Source organism: Acromyrmex echinatior, chromosome 9, assembly GCF_024713525.1.
Source record: "Acromyrmex echinatior isolate Ae372 chromosome 9, ASM2471352v2, whole genome shotgun sequence".
NCBI classification, from domain to species: domain Eukaryota; kingdom Metazoa; phylum Arthropoda; class Insecta; order Hymenoptera; family Formicidae; genus Acromyrmex; species Acromyrmex echinatior.
The window spans coordinates 13,137,778-13,162,500 of record NC_141860.1 but is presented as its reverse complement, the minus strand read 5'-3'; the positions used below and the strand labels follow the sequence as shown (position 1 = coordinate 13,162,500).

At 28.5% G+C, this 24,723-nt stretch overlaps 2 protein-coding genes and 2 long non-coding RNA genes across 7 annotated transcripts; 2 read left to right on the top strand and 2 right to left on the bottom strand.

Moving 5' to 3' along the window:
- The first annotated feature begins 113 nt into the window (after window positions 1-113).
- LOC147908645 (uncharacterized) lies at window positions 114-18,739 on the top strand. Its single transcript, XR_015546245.1, has 3 exons — window positions 114-1,374; window positions 1,476-2,874; window positions 18,631-18,739. It is a non-coding gene; the product is annotated as an uncharacterized LOC147908645 (long non-coding RNA).
- LOC105149861 (cytochrome b-c1 complex subunit 7) lies at window positions 4,709-9,386 on the bottom strand. Its single transcript, XM_011062568.2, has 2 exons — window positions 5,789-9,386; window positions 4,709-5,044 (listed from the first exon to the last, which is right to left on the bottom strand). The coding sequence occupies exons 1-2, from the start codon at window positions 6,022-6,024 to the stop codon at window positions 4,882-4,884; spliced, it is 399 nt and encodes a 132-aa protein (XP_011060870.2). The 5' UTR covers window positions 6,025-9,386; the 3' UTR covers window positions 4,709-4,881.
- On the bottom strand, window positions 11,384-22,580 carry LOC105149862 (5-oxoprolinase). 4 transcript variants are annotated; one of them, XM_011062571.2, is made up of 22 exons: window positions 22,468-22,580; window positions 20,751-20,962; window positions 20,187-20,372; window positions 19,801-20,039; window positions 19,490-19,652; window positions 19,247-19,332; window positions 18,957-19,158; window positions 18,566-18,826; window positions 18,318-18,428; window positions 18,029-18,230; window positions 17,742-17,961; window positions 17,539-17,677; window positions 16,477-16,754; window positions 16,070-16,330; window positions 15,748-15,853; window positions 15,514-15,681; window positions 15,180-15,427; window positions 14,560-14,671; window positions 14,266-14,490; window positions 13,699-13,880; window positions 13,382-13,541; window positions 11,384-11,860 (listed from the first exon to the last, which is right to left on the bottom strand). In XM_011062571.2, exons 2-22 carry the CDS (start codon window positions 20,925-20,927, stop codon window positions 11,639-11,641), a joined length of 3,948 nt encoding a protein of 1,315 aa, XP_011060873.1. In that variant the 5' UTR covers window positions 20,928-20,962; window positions 22,468-22,580; the 3' UTR covers window positions 11,384-11,638. The 4 variants fall into 4 exon arrangements, with proteins under 4 accessions (XP_011060873.1, XP_087265998.1, XP_087265997.1 ...); XM_087409872.1 differs by having other exon boundaries at window positions 22,424-22,571; XM_087409871.1 differs by having other exon boundaries at window positions 22,415-22,564.
- Window positions 22,337-23,077, top strand: LOC147908644 (uncharacterized). Its single transcript, XR_015546246.1, has 2 exons — window positions 22,337-22,445; window positions 22,530-23,077. It is a non-coding gene; the product is annotated as an uncharacterized LOC147908644 (long non-coding RNA).
- The last annotated feature ends 1,646 nt before the right edge of the window (window positions 23,078-24,723 follow it).

The window sequence follows — 24,723 nt, the reverse complement described above, 5'->3', positions numbered from 1 at the left end:
TTATTATTTTGCCAAATTATTATATTAGAATTAACATTTTTTATAATCAGAAAATCAAGAAATAATTTATATATGATGCGTATATTGATAGACATTTTTCTCAAAAAATATTTTACGTTATACATTTCATTGTATAATTGATATAATTTACTAATATCTCTACATCTTGTACAGTTTCGCATTTATGTCCAAATGAGAGGCAGTCTTAATGACAGTTTGATGACAGGTTTGGATGAGGTCCGAACTTCGAACAAGCTTAAAATGGACGACTATTGTCTTATGCTAAAACAAAGCCGAAGTTTCTTCGTAATGGCAGAAACTCGATAATGTTACTTGATCAATGACAAGAAACATGTACTATATACAAAACATTTCGTACATTTTTCATTTCTCATATACTGTAAGTTTATAATTTTTGTTTCAATACTGTAAGTTACATTTTTGTTATTAAGTTTTCATAATTCTATGGTAAAATAAATGTTATCTAAAATATGATTTTACTAAATTACTTACTAGATCACTTAAATTTAATTCAAATTATATATTCGTACAAAACATATCTTTATGGAATATATTTTTTAATCTTTCAAAAGACTTCAAATTGGTTGAATTTACTGTTAAAAAATAAAACAATGAAAATAACATATTTTTTTATTACATATACATCTATATATATTAGTTTATATATATTCCTGTTATAAATATTTCCTTAATATTTCTTCATTATTTGCCTACAATATTCTATTATTTAACAATGTTTCAGATTTGAAAATATAAGCGTGAATGAGATGTGAAAAAATAATTTTCTATATTTTTATATATGTGAAAAAATAAGTTAAAAATATAGAATAGAATTTTTTTATATATTTTTTACTACACCTTTTTCATTTTTCAGAAAAACAAAGCCTCCTAAAAATATTTTATTTTACATTTTTAACATATTTATTCACGTAGATTCCCTTTCTCAACTTCAAGTCTTGAATCCTGTTTTATTGTAATATTATTTATATTTTCTTTTAATTTATGATTTCTCTTAAAAGAAGATAAACTATTATTACAATCTTAAGGTAGTTTTAAAGCATTCACTAAATACTTTTTTTTCCTTTTAATATCTTTCTACATTCAAGAGACTAAAGTTACTTAGCCGAAATATTTAAGAGGATCGATAACAGACGCGCGACGCCTCGCGCTTGACATGAGCCGGACAAAGAGGCAAATCAAATGAAGCGAATGCAATTGAAGCGAACGTTGTCAGCGCGATTATCCGAAGCGTCGTCGTTAGAACTATCGAGTTATCGAATGAGCGCCGCTCTCTCAGAGACGCCTTAGTGAAGTTCCGGTCGTTGAAAGCATGGCGCGTGTTAAGTGTCCAAGGTACCAGAAAATTAACATCGTTTTGCGTTGTTTCTAGCTGAGTAAGTGAATCCTCTGTCTCAGTATTCCAGACAATTACTCATATTCATATAACCTTGCAGGAAATCACATAATCTAGGAAAAGAGAAAAAATAAAGAGGACAAACAGAATACCATTTTACTTCGCGAATTTAGAGCAGTAATGTACGGATTAATTTAACGATCATTACAAAATTTATTTTTATTACGTTCTCTTATTGACAATTTCACGACGATTAATCATCACGTTATTATTGTTTATGTATTAATTTAGTGATTATAATTTAGTCGCTTTAATCATAAAGTAAACGAGTAGATATGCAAAGATTAGTCCAGATGTATAACTGAATAGATCTTCATGAAACTTTTATCAAATTTTCTAATGAATCACGGAACCATATTGGTAATAAAGAATTTTATGTAGCAAAACGATGACAAGTGGAACTTACCTACCACCAAGTAGAACCTAGATCATCCTACTTTAGAATTTGAAAAGAAGCTAATTAAAAAGACCAAAGACTCACAGATCATTTAAATGACTGAGAGAATGCACTTCACAAGATTAAAGATCACTAGAAGAAAAAGAAGTATTTTCCGAAAGAACGATCTTATGTCCCAAACCATATTGGCTCTCCCGCATCTCTACATAAAATCCATTCATCACCATGTGATCACCATGATTCTATAAGTACAGTAGAACGTTTGGTGAAAATTAATTTAGTTATATACTTGAACTAATCTTTGCATACTTCTTTTTTAAAAAAATAATGGACATTACAATAATAAACAATGATATATTATAATAAACGTATAAGCGCTATTAATTTTCACATAAATTTCGAAATTTAACAAAAATATTTAATAATAAATGTCATATAGAATTAATCGTAAAAATTGGATAACGACAAATTTATTTTATGCGTTTAATTGCTCATATAATTTGAAGTGCAAAAATAAAAGAATTGTAATGGCATACACACTGATGCGGCTTTTCAATTTATGCAAGGCCATTCACTAGAAAATGCACGCCGTGAATACTTTCGGCGACAAACGTAAACGCGTTTTCGCGTTTTCATTCGTGAGGCATTTCGCGAGGCTCGTGAAATCATAAAGAATTCAGAACGCGAACCAAGTATTGGGTAACTCAGGATAAGAGTGCGGGAACCACGGCAACGAACTTTTTACGACTCGCTTTAACTCGTAAAGTCGATGCCAGCCGTGCGTTACTGCGATTAACTCTTTTCTCACGGGAAATCCTAAACGCAGCATCGCGCCGCGAGTTTCCCGGCCGCGCTAGAACAGTAATTCGCTAACACTCGATCGAACATTAAATGAACTTAAATATCAGGGTGCTTTCGTCTCTTTTGCAAGGAAAAAAATTATGGAAAATTGCGAAACTTCTGTTGACCAGAAATAAGAAAAGTTTGCGAGAAGATCGACATGCCTCAAGAAAGTATTTTCTGTGAAAGAGAGATCGAACAGGTAAAGTAGACTTACTTAGACTTATTTACATTCTGAGCAAAGTTTTCAAAGAATTATTTTTAAAAAAAGGAAAAATTATATCAGTGATTATATCAACAACTATATCAGCGATTATATCATCATAAATAAATGAAAATTGTAAAAGAGTATGAATTTTTGATAATAAAAAGTGCGTACTGACTGTTATAAATTGATTAGAAAAAATTATCGTTAAAATTAAAATGAAAGATTCTAAATTTATATGTAAGATGGATAAAATATGTAGGTAAATGAAATAAAAAGCTGAGCTGAAAGCGAATGTACAGTATAAGTAATTAAAAATAAGTTTATTAAAATAGAAGTGTACTGTATTGTAAAATAATAATTTTTCGACTTACAAAAACAAAATATAAAATATGCGGAAAACAGTAACTGCAGTAAGTATACATGACGATGCATGTTGATTTATATTATGCCATGCAAAGCAAAGTCAGATTTTCCTTTCCATTCGTCGTAAATTTCGCGTAAACAAATCCGTAGATTATACGTTTCTCGATATAATATGCGCATTCAGATGGGAGAACAAATGTGATGCGCTATAAATTTATCAGGCAATAAATTGTATATTACATTTGAATATGTTTTCGACATCGAATAAATTAGAGGATTTTAACATTGTAACTCCTTCTTTTAAAAACATATTTATTTTAACTTGCAATAATGATTCTAATTGTAAATTTATAATTATAAAATTTACAACTAGAAATCAAATAATATTTATCGTAACTGACCTATTACAATTGAAATAAAGTGTATAATTAAATAAATCTGATTACACATAATACAATTATGTTATTTACATTAACCGCATTTAAGTTAACTTAACAATATATAAAAATAAAAAATAAAAAAATCTTAATTTTATTTAACTTTAAAATAAAAAAATATTAAAATTTGTAAAATAAAGATTAACATACATATATATATATATATATATTTTTTTTAAAGTATAATTATATTAAATTAATTGCAAAATAGCTCAGTTTAGTATAACGAATTGTTAGTATATCATATTGATGTTCGCTGACAGTATTCTATTTATCTGAAAAAAAATCTGAGATAAAATATACCGCATCATAAGCAAACTGTTACAGGACAGTTAGTTATTGTTAGATGTTTGAGAATCAGTCAACCGGTTGACCTTTCATATCTGTTTAGTTCATGAATCTCGAAGTTGCACTTCCAACAACTAAACACTACACTTGCAAGTTGAAACAACAACTTCTTGTGCAAGGTCTTATTAACTACCACCTACAGGTCTGAAGTGACAATTGGTGGTCTGAGGTGGAATTGACAAGTAACAAAACTAAAATGCATAAAAAAGAAAAAAATATGTGAATAAAATTTTGCATTTAACAAAATCAAATACTTTAACTTATTATACATTAATCTCTAAAATATATATTTATTTAATGAAATATTTCTAATATAATTTTAAGAATCTATACATCAACGCATTATACTATTTCAAAAATGACATTTACCGATAATATCTCTTTATTGTTTAAAACTTTGAAAATAATAAATGGAAAACAACAAGTTTTATATTCAATCATTGCTAACAAATCTTCTTCATAAATCTTCTTCTACACGAAACTTGTAATAGCATTCCATATAGCATCATTTAATTTAATAATATACAGTCGCAAACTATATTATTATTCTGACAGTACGCTATTATATCGATAATTTTTTCAAATGGTTGTCAGAGCGTGAAAAATTGTGCATATACGCATTAATATTATTTTATATACGCATTAAGATATTAATAGTTTATATTTATTATATTTGAACATTTAGTAAAACTATTGTTGTCACACTAGAACTGTTTGAAGAAAAGCCTGAAAAAATTATTGATATAATAGAGCACTGTTCATACAATTAATTTCGCGACGTATGCACGTGAATGCGCATGTCAATTACAGAGAAATCTTTTTTTTTTCATTTACGTTAACAGTCGGCCAATCCCTAGTCTTTTAAGTAATCGAATTCATTCATCTCAGCTTGCTCAAATTTGATCTCTTCTATATACGGTGTGAGATATCGATACTCCAAATCCTGCTCGAATGTGATCCATTTCTCGCTGGGTAGATATATCTTCAGGAAATTCAGCTGTAGAGCGCGTATGATCCTACAAAGCATGCAAAACTGTTACGTGCCTTCGTTCGAGAAGCGCCTGAGTGGCATAATAGAAAAGTCAACTGCGTAGTCGCAGAATATTCCAGAGGCTTGTAATGCAAAAAAGAATACAGGAATCTCTCTCGTTAATTCACAGACAGTGGAAACCTTCAAGACCGGGTACAGAAAAACGCGAACGCGAGAAGTAGAATCCCATCGCATGCTACATATTGTAATGTTGCTCGTAGAATAATATCGCTGTTTAACTAAGTCTCAAATTAAGAGATCTCATCAAGCGAATTTAGTACTTAATGAAAGAGACGTCTTTACAATTCTTTGAAGCGCGACACAATGCGCTGCATCTCATCAGTCTCTCATCTGGCATATAATTACATATGCATTGTAAATTTGAAAAAAGTCTATGTGTAATTGCGAAACATAACGTTTAGTAAAACTTTATATTAAAAACACGAGTTTATGTTTGTTAATTTAAAATTGCGGAGCTTTTTTAATGATTAAATCTTGCATATTAAAATGGAGTCATATTTGATTATTATAGTGTATTTATTTTATAAAGCACTAGAAAAAGTTTAAAGAATATTTATTTTCCTTTATGTTTATATACTATATGTACGAAAATATGCTCATGATTACATCTTTTACATTTTTTACGTCTTTCTTTTACATCTTCTTCGTAGTTATTTGTAGACAATTTTTGTTTTTTTATTATAAGGGATCTACATTAAATTTACGTTACCTGAAATTCCTGGCATCCAGCACTTCCTCTGGCAATCGACGCACTGCTTCGCATACTATAGGATGCTTGTAATTTATTGTATCGTGTGTATAAAGCCCATATCTGTTATATCCAGCCATCGAATTGAATAATGATTTTGCTAAGGTGAATCTCCAGTTCTCTTTATGCTCTCTATTCTGTGCAAAATTCCGTTTAGGTAATTTTAGATTTTTCATTAATGTCCAAGGCAATTTCATGTTGGAAAATATTCCTCGGATTCCCACAAATATAACACGTATCCACTTATATAACACGTATTAAAACTTTAAAGAGGTTAAAATGAATCACGATTGCATCATGATGTTTTTTTCTAACGCATCTTTCAATTGTTTCAAGAGTTGCATTTAGCCATGATAGAATGCATTCAGTCACGAGAGAGACGAGATACTATTAAAGGCCGATATTCGCGAGTTCGCATCTCTGTTGAAATTTAAATTTCAACATGATTTAGCATAAGACATGGTAATAATAATATACTATTAATTTCGTGATTTATTAGTTCCGTAGACATATATATTTAAAGCTCAATAATACTCGATTTTTATTTAAAACTGTGATTTTAATTATCGTTTATGATTATCAAAACCTAGTAAACGAAAATTGAAATTTTATCTATCTAAATGCGTATTTCAAATAACAAAAACTTTTTTTATTCAATTGGATTCAATTGTATTCAATTGGATTTCATTGTATTCAATTGGATTTCATTGAATTTAATTGGATTCAATTTTTATTCTGGATTGAAAAATTGCATTTTATGTTTCAAATTTTGAATTGAGATGTATTCACAAGGCACAGAAAAAAAAGCTATTATTTTTAGATTGAAATGTGCTTTATGAAATTTCTATAAATAAATTAAAATGCATTAGGATTGAAAAAGATTTATTTTAAAGTTTGCGAATATGCGCGCGCGCATATTTCTAAAATTCTGAATCCATTTCAATCCATTTTCGTTTATTGGAAATAGAGATGATAACTATAGAGCAAATTAAAATTGTAATTTTTTACTGTAATATATAAGATATTACAGCATTAAAAGTATACACACTTATTAATGAAGCATTTATACTTGTATAATAAAAAATCACATGACTTTAATAATATGTTATCCAAATATTTATATTAACAATCGCAAATTTATATCAATTATCGTTTTTCAATTAACTCCAGATCTTTTATAAAAATTTATCCAAGGTTGACAAAATGTCTTTCATAGTATTTCATCGGTGGTTCAGAGAAAATTAATCAATGTCTCACTCACAATCAGTAATCAATGAGTACTCACACTCAGTAATACTTTATTAAAATTGATTGTTACACTTAGATCCAGCAAAGAATTAAAGGCAAGAACAATCATATTAAACATCTTTGAGCGCTCACTGATCAATTTTTTTCTGCTAAACGCAGCTTCTGTCGTATCAAGGATACGACAGAAAATCAACTCGCGCATTGCCTACTACCTCCAATTAATTCTTTTTATAAATATGTATCTTACATAAAAATTAATAGAACATAAAAATTAATAGAATTATTTTCCATTTCTCTAGTAATTGTAGAATTATAATTTTGAAAAACAAGAATATAAAAACATATTTAGTATAAATGCATATTTAGCAATATTGTGTAGTCACAGTGAATTTTAACCATAGGATAATAAAGAAATATAGTATATTTTTCAAATATATCTATATCACACAGTGTGTCAATTATATTTTTCTTTATAATTCTTCCCATTTTTGTAAAAGCGGACTTGCGATATCATTAGTTGAAAGTGAAGCGGATTGAAAAGCTGCAAAACTTTGTGAAAATAAAGCAAAACCGGAAACGCTTTGTTGAATAGCCGGAAGATAAAGAAAAAAGAAGCAGAACGAAAAAAAACCGACAACAAGGAAGTCATCTGCGCAAAAATGTCACGAGCTAGGCATTCTATGGATTTTCATATCGCGTCGTTACATTTATCTTAACGCTTATTAAAATAACATCCATAACACATTGCCTTAGTTTCCGCTAGTCTTTTTTTGTATTGTCAATCAATCAAATCAATTATTGTAGACAAATCAATTACATATTATTTTTATTAATATAGATTAAATAGAGGTACAAACAGAGATCAATGTAACCTTTAAAATTTTTATAAAAATCAAATGATTCTCTAACATTTTTTATTTTATTTGAAATAATCTAAATGCATGAGATATATAAAGTTTGAAAATAAAATAATAAAAATTAAGTTTCATAATGCTTTAATATAATATATTAATATTTATAAATTAAATTATACGAGAATATTTCGGAATCATTTCATATTGGTCTATATTAGTGTCGTAATTATAATTATATCTCAATAATAGTGATTAAAAATAGCACAATGAAAAGAAAGTAAAGATTAATTATTTATTTAAAATATATTTATTACATATTTAAAAATCAAAATGAAAATGGCTCTGTAAAATAGCTTACGTAAGATGTAATAAGACATTGTTCAACAACAACAGAGGAGGCACTTTCAACATGTTATCGCTGTTGTTGGAGACAACATCACTAAGCAAAAGAGCTGAGTCATGAAAATCGGATGAAAAGAAGACAAAACGATATATAAGGTTCTTCCACGTTTTTGTGTGAGTCATTGCTAGTGATTTATGCCAGGGATGAAACCAGGACAGCTATCGTCGGTGCGTATATTCCTGCAAGCATAACTTCTATAAGAACGTACGCGTGACTACAACCGTATTCATGAACGCTATGCCCTTCGATGTGCTACCCTTTGTATATACAACATGCATACATGATGTCATAAAATGTTCCGGTTTCAATTTAAATGGCAAATTTAGACTGAATCTTTTCTGAGTATAGTATACCTAAACTGATCTAAAAGTGATTAAAAAATTAAAATTTATCAAATTTATCAAATTTATCAAATTTAAATTTAAAAAAATTGCTTTGACACAGAAAATCCAAAACAAAATCGACGGATATTAAAAGTATTTAATACCTAGCTAATGCTAAATACTTCTAAAATATTCATAAAAAGTTCCTAACATTCCAAAAAATACAAACGTTCCAAGAGTATTCCAAAATATCTCGAAATATTTATGAAATGTAAAAACGACATTCAAATATCGATTAAAAATGCCATCTATGTATTGTTACATTTTCCGAGAATGTTCCATATACATTCTTCAAAATTTTAATTTTTTTAAGAATTTTAAATCCGGTCGTCACTTTTTAAACAAAATTTTATCCAATTTATCGCAGATTTTCTATATGTATCTATCTTTCTGTTAAATATGTTACTTTTTCATACGTTACTTTTTCGCGATACTTCCCTCGTGTAATTCATATATTAAACTGCGTACGCGTATAAAATTTTCTGAATTTCCAAAACGTGATGCCCAACTGGCAGGACTGTTTTAAATAGAGAAGACTTTCGTTCTGCCTCCTGTGTCGTGCTCAATACGCTCTGATGAGTTGCATAGTTGCGCCGTTCTACGTATAACGTTCTACGTGACGAAACTTTCCGATATTTTATGTTCCGACTACGCGTTGCAGTGTAATTAAACACATTGCGAAATATCTATGATATATAAAATTAAACTACAGATATATTAAATACTACAGATATATTAATGTAAGTACAAATTCCTAAAATTTGATAATTATTTTGTTTTCGAATTACTCTTTATTATTTAATTATATTGTGTATAATTACGAAATTATATGCATGCTTACAAGTCGAATAAATTATACTCACAATTTTGGAATATATTAAATTTGTAGCAATTTAAATAAATAAAAATTAAATACAAAGTAAAGTTTTTTTTTTTTTTTAAGAATTAGTTCCACAAATTCTCAAACTCTTAAAATTAACTCTAAATATTAAGCTGTTCGTGTTTATATGTTTTACAATGCTTAAATATTTTAAACAATACAATCTTTTCTCAATACAAATATTATTTGTCTTTAGTTATTGCCGTATTGTAGTATCAAACTTCACGCATAATAATCTCTGTTAAAGTATGATAAAACTACAATACGGAGTAGAAATCATTTCAATAATATCGCATTCAGTATTATAGCTCCTTACAATCGTCGAACTGCACGAAGTTAAGAAGAAAACATTATCCTCTGGCGAGGATTGAAGTCAAGAAGAAACTCTTGCATCAATAAAAAATGCAGTACGTTGTAAGAATTTTAAATTGCAAAATCTCGATGAAATAATACTCTCCTCTTAAGTGTCGATTCTGATAGTGTGGTTTTCGTAAGAATCTCATGCATCGTAAAAACTTGTTCGGAAATTTTTGTGCGTACTCTGTCTCTTCTCGAAGTATCTACTTTGATTTTCATTCCATTGTAAAATATCGATCGGTAGGAGCACCCATTTCGGACAAAATCTCACTTTTTTTTACGAGCGACACTTTTCTTTTGCATTTCCATTCGCCTTTATTCGGTGGGAGTAATTGCGCCGATCCACTACAATAGACTGGTCGAACGAGCTCGACGAAGGCGGGCTCATCCGACCGAAATTATACTTACTATCTCGTTCAAAGATGATGGAGAATTAACCATTGTAGTACTCCTAAGTAGCACAAAGCGCTTACAAAGCGTTAACAAAGCGCTAAAAGCGCTAATAGCGTATATAATCGCTTTTTTAACGCTTTGCAAGTGTTGCTGTGCTATTTGGGTTGCTTGGCAGTGCTCGATTTCACATTTCAGAGTGTAACGCAATTAAAAAAAGACGCCAACTCGCCGATTTCTTTTTAAATCCTTAATTAAGATTTCTCTATCATTAAGAACGAGACGGTAAGTATAAATATATGTATATAATCATGAAAAGGACCTTAGATCCTCCTTCATTACCTTTTGAAAAGAAGATGTTAAAAAAGGATCGAGTTTTACCCAAAAAAAAGGTGTAAGTAAAAGAAACAATATTTTTTATAGATTTTTATCTTCTGGATACGATAAAATTGTTAAAAAGTTTGTAACATGTTTTGAAAAATATCTCGAAAATTAAACACGAACATGATATATTTATATTGTTCAAATTTTTATGTTCTCGCTCAATTGTAAAAGTATTCCTTCCTTAATCACAAATTTTTTAATAACTATATCATATCTTCGAGGTCAAAATTTACAAAAAAATACTATTTCTTTTATTCACATCTTTTTTAGCAAAAATATTTCTATTATCGTATTTCACACAAAAATTTACGAAACTCGTTTGTTAGCAAATTGTTAAAATATCTTGGACAACGTTTTATGGAAATGGAATCATAATTCCACTGCTATGTAGGTCAGCACAGTGACATTTCGGTCAGTAATTACTCCTGCCGGAAATGAAACGTCGGCCATCTTGCACCTGCCGCAAATCGAACGGACTGGTAAATCGAGGAAATTAGCCATAGCAAAGAGAAATTTCATTCCTCTAGGAATTGACCCCCAGAATGCGAATTGACTTGGAAGTGATGGTACCATTGCAATTATAACAAAAATTAAAATAAGGATTAGAAATACTAAAATTGTTTTAAAAATTACAGATATAATGTACATTACACAAAATTATAATTTGAGGATATCTTTATTAAAATAAATGCTCACTTAAAAATATATAACAATATATATACTCGTATTACGATAAATATATATATAAGATTAAAAATACATAATTTTAATCTAAATAACTAAATAATAATTACAATATATTGTAACATGAGTGCAACTATTGCAACTTATGCACGTTTGTTTTTTCCGCAATATATATACGTTTTTTTATACTACAATTCATCGCGTTTATGGCAATAATTATGAGTTTTACTAAACGGATTCCTGGGCCATACGATACTCAAAAACACTTCCGCGTTCTGCAAAATTATGTGGACTTCCATTAGATTTTGTATCTTTATATTCTGATGTAGATCTTGTTGCTAAATATTGTGAATTATTAGTCTTTGAATAGATCGAAAATCTCTCAGCTTGCTTGTCTTTATAAACAGAACCGTAACCACCACCACCTGGAGTTTCCATAATGAACTTATCCTGTACAGAAATTTGATGAGAAATTGTTAGCTAAACTTTCGTAATAATAATAATTACATATTATTAAGATAATGAAAGTATCGTATTGGTAAACAATCAAAAGCTAAAAAGTTAAAGATTTATGTCCTAAATTATATATTCTTGTAGCCCTACTTATTTGCGGTATTTGATCGATAAAAATTGTTTTACACTGTAAATTTATTAAAATTTTAAGGCTAAGATGTATTTTACACAAATAACGTAGAATTAATTCAATGTTATTTCTTTCTTTAAACTAGATCATGTTATAATTTATTTTGTTTTAATTTTATCTTATAATTGCACTTTTATAATTTATATTTAAGATAAACTCGTTTGAATGTATAAAGTGACATAAAAAATATAAATAATTGTGGATGTCTGCATTTATAATATGTAATGCCGTTGTACATTAAATTATTATAACAAATAAAAATATAACATATCATAATTGTTTGTAGCGTGCGCTTTAATATGTTTTTAACGGATACAAAGACATACATTGTATTTTAGACAACAGTCGACTATTGCATTTATTATTGAATATAATTAAATGCAGTGAGAAGAGATAATTAGTAAAAGCGGTTAAATTACACTACTATGAGTTTTTGCATGTGCGTGCGATCGTACATACATCCCAACTTTTGATCAAACTACTACAAACTATTCCACCGAAACTTCGAAGCGATAGCATGTCGCAAAATAACGTCATCAAAATTTTTGGAAAATTGCATTTGCCCTTGCCATAAAATCAAATCGCATATTAATCGAGATTTATAGCACATAGTGTATAGAAGCAAAATACGTCAATTACATTTGCATATATAGAGAGCCTTTAAAAATTGTTATGAAAAAATAAAGCCAATTGTATATATTTACTATTTATTATTTTATAAAACAAACTCATTTCACAGATAAAATAAAATTATTAAAAGCATTGTTATATACAAGTATTGCTTAATGATACTTTTTGCACTCACTGTAAATAATAACAGTTACATAACTGTAACAATTTTAATTAGATAACACAAAATATTTTTACAAGTGAAGAACATATTTTGACTATAATTTTAATATTACAAAAATTTTTTAGTATATAAATTTTTTAAATGATTTTTATCTTTACTTTCATAATATAATTCATTTCATTTCACAAAACATATGAAATATATATAATCACTAACAGTATGTATATCTCTCGATAACAAAAAAAGTTTCAAAAACCTTTTAAAATTATGTATAATGCTGATAATTAGTAAGTAATAATGCAGATAAAAGAGTTTCAAATAAACAAAAAATATAGATGTCTAATATTTTTAGCTGCATAATTAAGGTCGCATTTATTCATCATTTAGGGATTAATTTAAACTTTTCAATATTGATAAACATATTGTGTTTATAGTAACGTAATAAATTATTATGATATTTGGAAATATGTTGCTTTTTTGATAAAGCTTGTAAGATATTGATTATGTTTACAAAAAAATATTTAAAATTACTTACCCCCTCATAAACTGGAACGGCAGCTTTTGGCCCTAAATTAATGTGTCTACCATCAGTCCGCACCAAAATATTTAAGCCACATGCTCCAGCCTCACCATCATTATATCCAGGTGGATGATACACTCTCCGCTCGGTTAATACAGATAAAGTCATCGGAGCTCTGTAAATAAATATTTAAAAACAAATTTTAAATAAGAGTATTTTTTGCCAGCAGTTATTTTTTTATATATTATCTTCAAACGTAATTTTAAATAGAAGAAAAATTTATATAAATAATCATAATGTGCATAGAAATGCGCATTTAAATATCATTTCACCTAAATATCATTTCACGCACAGCACCGTCGCCACCGATATATGCTCCATTACCACCACTTCCGCATCGAATGGAGAAGCGATTAAGTATAATTGGATAGCGAAGCTCGAGTATTTCTGGATCTGTTATTCTTGTGTTAGTCATATGCGTATGAACAGCACTTCTGCCATGCCATGTCGGTCCCTGGAGAATACAAGTTTACTAAACAAATATCTATTATACGTACCACTAAAATATACGTAAAACTAAAATAGAATGTATGTTATATCTTTTTTTATCTTACGTTAACTTTTATGATATAAAAAAAATTATAATAATTATTATTATAATATAATAAATTTATATATACATCTTTTATATATACATCTTAATTTTTTAATATTCAAATAAAATTTCAATTTATATATATATATATATATATATATATATATATATATTATATATATATATATATAAAATATATATATATATTTCTTTTTTTTTTAATTAATTATTTAGATAATTTATTAGTCAGAATTTATTTTAACATTCAAATATATCCTATCTAAAGCTTATAATTTCTTCTTACTGCTCCACTTCCACCAGCAACTGTCTCATAATAACCCCACTTCTCAGTGCCAAGGGTTACGTTGTTCATACAACCCTGCGAAGCTGCGCAAATTTCAAAAGCTGCCAAGATTACGTCAACAATACGTTGAGATGTCAAGACGTTGCCTCCTACCACTGCCGCATCCTCCGAGGGATCGAGTAACGATCCTTTAGGGATAATTATTTTCACAGGCTTCAAACAACCCTATAGACAATATTAAATTAATCCAAGTGCATTATTAGATTTTCTTTGAAAAATCCAAAAGGACATTACTTGATTTAATGGTATGTCACGTCCAACCATACATCTTAAACAATAAATTACCGCAGACAATGTTATGGCACGTGGTGCGTTGCAGTTACCCCATACTTCACAACCCGTTCCACTGCGAATTTAGATTTTACTATCTTATAAATTATTACCATTTGTATAGTATATTTACATGAAATTATTATAGCATAAAATTTTGCAGAAAACAATAAGAAGAGTAAAAATATATTTTTTTAAAGATTATTATTTAGACTATATAGAAAAATGTTGTTATAAATGAAATTTAGATTGAAAATAAATAAAAAAAAATTGTCAATCAAAGCGGATTTTGATGTTTGATAAGGTCCATATACAAATTTGCAAATAAACTTTTCAGTTCTATAAATTGCACCTCAATTAGATTTGTATAGAACTTGAATCTCAAACTAAAGTTAGAAATAATATTAAAAATTATATTGATCATTAATTTAATAATAAATTATATTTAGAAGTATATAAAAAAAAACAACAAAAGGTAAAAGATAAATCTTTGATATATTAAATAGCAAAATAACAATTATTATAAAAACTAAAAAATAATACTGCTAAATTACAATTATTACAAATATCGATTAAAAATATACCTAAAATCGAAAATTGCTTCGCCTTTGTTTATATCGAGATCCACATGTAACTTGATGGGACTACCGTTATCAAGATAATCAATGGCATTGATATCGGTTTCTTTTCCTCTTCGCATTTTAATTTTCGTACCTATTGACTTCAACATATGTCGAACGGCAATTTCAGCATTACATTGAATATAATCCATATACGCTTGCACTACTTTGAGACTGTATGTATCAATTAGCTCGTTTACTAGTTGAAAACCCTTACAGAAGGAAACATATTTTACGTATATTTAACTTACATAAATTTGATTAAATTTGACTAAATTTGAATAAATAATTGAATTACTTTTTGATTAGCTGCGATCTGAGCTTTGAGATCACTAATGTTGTTTGAGAGATTTCTGGTTCCCGAACTTCCCGGTACTTTGCTCGGTGCCATCAAGGCCTCCGTGAGTTTTTCTTCTTGAAATATTCCTTCATGTACTAACAGAAAACTTTTAAAGACAGCGCCTTCCTATAAAAGAATACAATATTTATGTATAGTTCTCTTAAAATCTATTTGAAAACCATACTCTCGTACCTGACTCAAACTCGTTGAGTGTGGTGGCATAGAACCCGGAGTGATACCACCAATATCAGCATGATGACCTCTACTGGCCACAAAGAATATCGGTGTAGGCACATCTCTAAAGTGCATATAAATTTCGAGTATAATATATAAAATTCGAATATAGTACTTAATGAGTATTTAACACAAATATAAGAGAAAATTAGGACATTTAGCATTAAAATATTAACAATATATCTTCTTTTGTTATAATATTGCGTCTAATAAATATGACATTAATATAACGTTTCCCAAAAACATTTTTTTAATTACGAAATATAAAGAATATACGAACTTATAAAATACTGGCGTGATAACTGTTAAATCTGGAAGATGGGAACCGCCTGCTAATGGATGATTAGAGAGGATGACATCTCCTGGCGTAAATTTGCCATTAAACGCTTTCATTTGGTATTGTACAGTTTCTTGCATGGCGCCCAGATGCACTGGGATATGAGGAGCATTTGAAACAAGACCACCGTCAGGGCCAAAAATTGCACATGAGAAGTCTAATCGCTCTTTAATATTAGTAGAAATTGAAGTCCTTTGAAGTACTCTATCAAAAATTAGAAATACAAATATTACAAATACAAATACAAATATTAGAAATACAAATATTATATTGAAATATTTAAAAATATTTTAAAAAAATAATTACATGTATTTAAAATTATACATTAAAATTATTTACTGATTACATACCGACCCATTTGTTCAGCAATGCTCATAAAACGATGCGAAAAAATACTAAGCTGAATACTATCAAGATCAGTAGTGACTTTCGTTCGCCAACCTTGTCCAATCATTATTTTTACATCACCACGGATAGTAATTTCCGCAATGCAATCTGGCTCCACTAAAAGTGTACTCAAATTATCCATAATAATGACAGGGCCATGTAAAATATCTCCAGAAGATAATGAATTTAATTGATAGACGCCTGTTTCCTGATAGCCACCTTCGAAGTACACCATAGTGGTCTAGAAAATTCATATTTTTAAAGGAGGAAAAAAATCGACGAATAAAAGTCGTCGATTTTTGCTCCCAACTAGGAAGTGAAACACATGTTTTTTTTTATAATTTTTGGGCTGCAGAATGCGTGAAGCAATCAATTTTATATAAACATGAAGGAACATATATAAAAATGTAAATAAAGTGTAAATGTAAATAAATAAAACGACATAAGATTTTTGCCATAAAAATGAGAGAGAAATAATGATTATTTTTGATATTTTGATTCTCAAAAACTATCAAATATATAATATTTTGTTGTGCTAGAGTTGAAGTAGAGAAGGAAATAAACGTATGAAAACTCGACAGATGTAAGGAGCAAAAAATCGGTGACCCGTTCTCCTTTTTAAAATTTTTTTTATTCGTAACAGAATTTAATAAAGTTTTAAAAAGTTATAATTCTTATGCTGAGTTCAGATTTTCATACGAGTATCACACTATTCTTGTCGTTCACTAAACGTTAAACAAAAATGACATAACATCCAGAGAGTACTCGAGTGGAAATCAGAACATGCCCTTTCAGGATGAGAAAATCACTATAGTGACGTTGAAACAGTATTATATTTTGAAGCAGAAATATAATGTAATAATAAATTTTAATAAATCTTGACTGCTAACTCTGGACTGCTGTAAGAACAATTTAACAACAGTTTCTCATCCTCTATAAGTTAAATTCGATTTAAAAGAAAGAAATAATTTAAGAAAAAATAGTTCAACAATTATTTAAGATATTTTCTGCATTTTTTATCTAACCTTTTCAGCTTTTGGTGAAGCTTGTGAAGGAGACAATATAAGATCCTGTGCAACTTCAGTTTTTCCAATTCCTCGAACTCTCACATCATCAATTAAAATCTTACGGTCTGGTATTGTAAAACCAAATTCTGTCTTATATCTAATTAAAAAATAGTTTATAAATAAATAATTAAAGACAAGATTTGTGCAAATCAAATGGTTACCTTTTGAGAAAAGTAGCAAGAAAATTTCCATGTCTAGTAGTGACGCTCATTGAATCCTGACTTGCAGGAGTGCACATTAAAGCACAATCAGTGCTTTCATAACGTAAGTGAAGAAATGGTTCCGTTTTTATTTGTGAATCAGAAAATCCTTGTGCACGAAGTCTACTTCTGACTTTAGCTTCCATCGCATCTAACCGATCGTCCAAACGAGTGAAGCTTTCTGTAGATAAAAAAGAATATTAAAATAAAGGAACATAATTAAAGAGAATTTTGTTATCGTATATTACCGTGATTGTAAGTTTCGGCGCTTGGTTCTTGTGCCTCTTCAACAACATCTGCCAATGCCATCCCATAAGCTGACAAAATACCGGCGTACTTATGAACAAAAACCGTACTTATACCCAACGATCGAGCGATTGCACAGGCATGTTGTCCTCCGGCACCACCGAAGCATGCCAGAACATGACGAGAAGTGTCATAACCTTTTGCCTACATAAAAAGAAACTAAAGATAACTTAAAAACGACCATAGTGCGTTACTTGTCATTAGTAAAAAATAAGCTCGATTTAACTGTACCTGAGTCAAAGCACGAATCGGTCGGCACATGGTCTCATTTGCAACCCTAATAAACCCCATTGCCACTTCATCGATTGACATAGCTTCATCATTTTTTAAAAATTCATTGATCTGCGACATATGCAGACATTTTATAAATCAAATGCAATACATTTTTTCTCCAATTTAGAAAAATTCGTTCTTTTACAAAAAATTTAGAATGTAAATTTTTGTAAAAATATTTTTGTTTAATGTGTAAAAGAAATTACCTCATAGGTAAGTGTTGTGAACAAACTTAACGTACGAGATACATCAAGCAGTTCGTTTTCCTCAGGTCCAAAAATTTGAGGAAAGTATTCAGGCAACAGACGACCCAGCGCGAGATTGGCATCCGTTACAGTTAATGGGCCATCTTTTTTGTAACATGCGGGTCCAGGATGAGCGCCCGCGCTCTCAGGCCCAACCACGAAGAGACCCGACCTGAAGAAAAGCATCGATCCACCTCCTGCCGCAACTGTATTGACATCCAACTTTAACACCCAATTTTTTATTTCAGCTAAATCTTTTCACAAAAAGATATTTAATATTTTTAAGAAAAATTAAAATGTCAATATTTTAAATATCTACAAATAATATATATATTATAAAAAAAAGTAATACCTGCGGAGCTTGTATAGCAATACCCGCCGTGGTGCTCTCATAAACATGCTCGTAACTTCCTCCGTATCGACTTACATCAGTAGATGTGCCTCCCATATCGAATCCAATCACTGGTAAATCAGTCTCCTTTCCATAAATTGTCATTGCGTATCCTACAACTCCACCAGCTGGTCCAGAAAGTATAGCACGTGACCCATTAAAACTTGCCAGCAAAATATAATATTTAATTTATGCGATATAATAAGAAAATTAATTTCAAATAATTTTCAAAAATAAACTTTAATAGTTACGAATTCATAGGTGTTAATCCACCATCGCTCTGCATAAACAATACATTGACGCCTTTCAAATTGTCTTTGAATCCTGAAGAAAAAGCCTAAAAAATTATTTAATACAGTTTAGAAATAGAAATCTATATCTTGAATGTACATTTTAATTGTTATTTTGGAAAGAAGAGATAGAAAGAAACTTTATATAAATAATTATAAAGAAGAACTCAAATTTCATGTATGTAATTATAAAGATAATATTACCTGTACGTAGTTTTTAATATGTGGCGTCAAGTAAGCATCTGCACATGCAGTAAAGCCTCTGGGAACCATTCTCGTCATCGGCATCACCTCGTGTGAAAGAGATACCTGTGAGAAACCTGCTTCTCGCGCTAATTCTCCAATTCTAATCTCGTGAGCAGCATAACTATATTATAAAAGTGCAATAGCAGAATTTAAATAAGCATATAAAATTAAAACAAATTATAAGCATTAATTGTGTGTTTATAGAAATCATTTTTCAAAAATTTTTCACTAACAAAAAAGTTTTTGTTTGATCAAACGAATTTACTAACGTATAGCTATGTGCCAGAACAACAGCAAGACTATCTATTCCTAGATTACGAAGTATTTTCAAATCTTCCTTCAATTGTGCCTCATCAAGTTCTTGAATAACGTACAAATCTTCGCCGGTAGAACCTTTTACTTTTCGCCATGATTGATTCTTCATACGACAACTTCCCGGCAGAGCGGGAATTACTCTACATTTTATTCCTATTACATGTTTATACAAAACCTCCGGCATCACTATCTCCTGTAAACATTTAACAAAAATTAATTCAAATGACAGAACAAATGCGTTTATAAATTTTTGTACTATATACAATATTTCATGATAAAGTAATATATACTGCAATCTGTAATATTTTTTTAAATATATGTTACATTCAACTATACGAACCAAATCGAAAATATTTGGCCGGGACTGATTGCCGATATATAGAAGATCCATGAAACCCTCATTTATTAATAGTGCCATTTTTGCGCCTTTTCTTTCCAATAACGCATTAGTGGCAACTGTTGTTCCCATTCTGATCCATCCTATATTAGAGGTATCGATTACGCCTTCCGTTCTAATGCTACCTTCCTAAAATTAATAAATAGTCGTAAAATATTTAAAGTATTTTAGAATTATGTTCATGAATTTTATGAGATATTTCTACGAGATTTCATTCTATGTAGTATATTATTCTATTTTGTAATTCAATCAAATATTATTTATTTTGCTCGCAGATTTTTTTCGTATACAACTTAATAATTTATTTAAATTATATGTATATAGCTTTATAATTTTATTTGTGCAAATTACATACTTTCAAACTCATACTGGCTGGCATATAATTTTGTTTGTGCAAATTATATACTTTCAAACTCATACTATAACATTTTTTTATTAATAAGTTCCAAATTGTAAAAAATTATAAAATTATTTTTTCATAATTTTGAATTGATTAAAATAACATACCTCAGCTAGTATCCTACGAATACCTTCTGTCGGCGCGTCGTTATAATTACTAGGATCTACGGATAGTAATTTCATAACTCGAATTTTATCCCCAGGACATCTAGCGTATATATCAGTAAACGTGCCACCACGATCTATAGAGAATTGGAATTTATCGTTTTCCATTGATGTCTCCATGGATGAAATCTAGTTTATAAATCCGTAGATGAACCCTAATTTAGAAAAAAGAAATATTATATTGTGAAAATTCACTTAATTTGTAGAACTTAAAATATTTCTTTACTTCTTTACTGATTATAATTATCAGATAATTAATAAAGTTCTATTGTTTTTTTAAATTACAAAGTTTAATGTAGGTCATGGTGAAATTAGATAAAGTGACTATTCTCACGGTTGTGCAATAGGTTGAAAGTAGTAGGGCAATCTGTCAATCAATCAAGTTTTGAACTCATTTGCAGAAATTCACGTTACTCGTTCGCACTAAAGTTCTAGTAAGACTTTAGTTTGCACTGCAAATGAGCTCAATTTCTCATTGGTCGAGCTCTCAGATCACGTGACGGGACCTCTGCCATTATGCGCAATGGTTATCACCTTATATAATTCCATCATGATGTAGGTAATGCAAAAGATCCGATAAATTGTACATATTACAAACATCAATGATATTGAATATATAAACTGTTTTATATAAGTATATTTATATATACAAAAAATTGAAAAGATGTTATTGTGAAAATTGACCTAAAAATGAATACTCCAATCTTATTAGTTTTTTTCGTACATGCGCTGTATCAGTTTAAATTTAAAATAAAGGCTTCTTCAAAAGCCTAGCATATCTTTTGGGCCATGCATAGTTTTTATTTTTATTTTAAACTCATATTGTGAATTCTTATAACTTTTTTCAATGTCATTAACATTATAATGTAATATGGCAATTCTTTTGATGTTCCATATATTAAACTTTGTGTTTTAAAAAAGCAACAAAATTTTTTTGATTATCTAATAATTTTATACAGAACACAATATATATATATCTTGAAATAATATAAAATTTATATTATAATATATATATGTACAATAAAAACTACGTAATATTATTACATTAATTGTAATAAAATGTAATAAATAATTCGTAATTCATTGTAATAAATAATTTTAAACTCTTTAGTTTAATTTAATTTTAAACATGATACACACACACACACACACACACACACACTCACGCACGCACGCACGCACGCACGCACGCACATATACACATATTTCATTTAATAATAATACTTCGCTCTCCAATGAAAACAAGTATGCACGCTGTTGATGGTTAAGCACAAATTAAGTACAATACTTCTGATAAGAAACTAGTTAACGTCGCTTACATAAAAGAAGATTTAATTATCTGATAAAACATTTTGAAAGTCTTTTTTACTTTTAACATGATATTTTTTAACATAATAGCGTTAATAAGATAGTTAATCAGATTTTAAAATTAAGAGCTTTTAAAACTAAAAGAAAAAATACGATGTATCCTAAAAAAATAAATTTAAAACTGGATTTAAAATTTATAACTCTCATTTGCGCATGCGTATGTAAAAAGCAGTCGGTATTTGTACGTCAGCTGTATTTCTACGCCAACACATCAGAAAAATTCCACTGTCAATAATTACTGCTCTAACAATTTTGTTATAACGTAATAACGTAATAACATCATATATATTACAATATCGTAACAATAAGTATAATATATTGTTAATGTCTTCTTGACACTATATCCGTTTTCAGCTACGCGATTCTAACAGCACTAGTCTATGATATTGGAGCAACTGCTACTGTACGAGTAGAGACAGCACGAGTAATATCAACAGCAAGGTTACCATTGTAGGTTCTCAATCATGAATTGAGTGATAGAGTCGACTTAACTACTACAATAGAATAATAGCATTACAATAATAATAGTTTTTAATTCAGAAATAGTACGTAAATTAAATGTTCCAGCAAACATTAACTAATAATAATATTATTGTTAGTTATAATTTCCTACTCAATAATACAATTGTATATCATAACATATAACAATTACATAATATATAACAGTTATATTATTGAATGCGAAATTAAACAGTCATATTACTGGTTAGTTAGTTGATGTTTGCAGTGTTAATTAGATTATTATGTTTTCATCTGTGACAAAAACGATTAGATTGAAGAAAATCTTGTAAAGAATTATGTACTCCTTTCCTTTCTTTATTTTATTTTATTGTATTTTATACATTATAAAAAGATTACGAAATATATAAAGAAAAATGAAAGATTTGAGCAAACAAATAAAATTCTTTATTTGTGTAATAGTTGTCTCAATAATTAAAAGTTAATATTAAATATGTCGCTGAATATGTGTATATATGTTGCATTATAAAAATACACAAAAATGATTAAAATGAGTATCACTGATCAAGAGACTGCGCACAAAGAAGTCGCTTCAGATAATATATCGGGTGAACAGAAAATAATATCAAGAAACGTATACAAATTTTTATTTTAATAACTTTTTCTCTAAGAAATAACTCACTGTCAATAGATTTTATAATTGCAGAACTCTTAATTAACATTATCTAATAAATTAAAGTGAAAATATTCTTCGTGTTACTTATATATTAGCACTATAATTATTTTAATATGTTAAAATATAAAACTTCTAATATTTTTTTAAATGTTAAGGTAACAATCAAGTAAATGTTTTTTATATGAAACTTATATTAAACTGTTTATACCTCTTACGATGGAAAAATTTAGTTTATCTGATAAAATGTTTCCAAAATATTTAAGCATACTATATAATCTACACAGCTGTCAGAACACGATAAGATTGCTTTATTTATGGCCATAACTTTATTACAGTCATACTCAAAGTCATGCTAAGAAATTTAGCTAAATTTTAATAAAATAATACATTCTGTATTTAATCGTGATAATTGTAATTTTAATAATGATGTAAATACAACTTGTGTTGTATTATATTTAATTATTTATATTATATTAAGTGTAAAATTATAACATTGGTATTATGTTATATTTCAGTTAGTATTTACTGAAAAGATACAGCTCAAAGAGTTCTTCTTTTATTACATATTATTAAATTACAAACTAAGAAAAATATAAAATAGAACATATAAGGTAAATATAATACATATATAATTTATATTTTAATAAAAAAGTTTTTTTTCTTATTTTACTTCTGATATTATATTCATATATTGCGATATCTTGTCTTTATTTAGTAAATATTTATTTAAAAGAAAAAATGAAAAAATATTTTAATAATTATTCTCGTTATAATAAATTTCTTTATTTATGTAACAATCGTACATTTTCAAAAATAGATACTAACAATTCTGTTAAATGTCTGAATATGTATACATATATATCTTTACAGGAACTGAAAAATATTGTCACTTGTTAATATTATAAAAATATTGAATAGCAATGAGTAAATAATAAATTTTTAACTATTTTAAGCGAAAACATATGTGTATAATACTACTTACATAAGTAAGAGAATATTATAAGAGCATAAAAATCCTATTGTCAATATAAATCGTGCTATATTTTAAATATTGTAACCCCGTAAAGAAATTTAAACGCATAAGAAAATATGATTTCGCTGTAATACGAGCAGATATTTTTAATTGATGCAATGTAATACTGATTAAGTATAATTACAAATCTAAACATCAAAATTTTTTAATAACGAAAGTTAATTTAACGCTCATAAATTAACTAATGTATAACAACATATAATGTAAATCCAATAATCTCGGCTGTTCACAACTCACCGGTTCGCATAAAGAATATACGATACACAATCGATCTCGCGCTATATCGCGCACATGCTCTTAACGCCGAGATATTACCGTATCCAAATGTTATAATTAACTTATATAAATATTATAATTATGTCAACACTATAATCATGTAT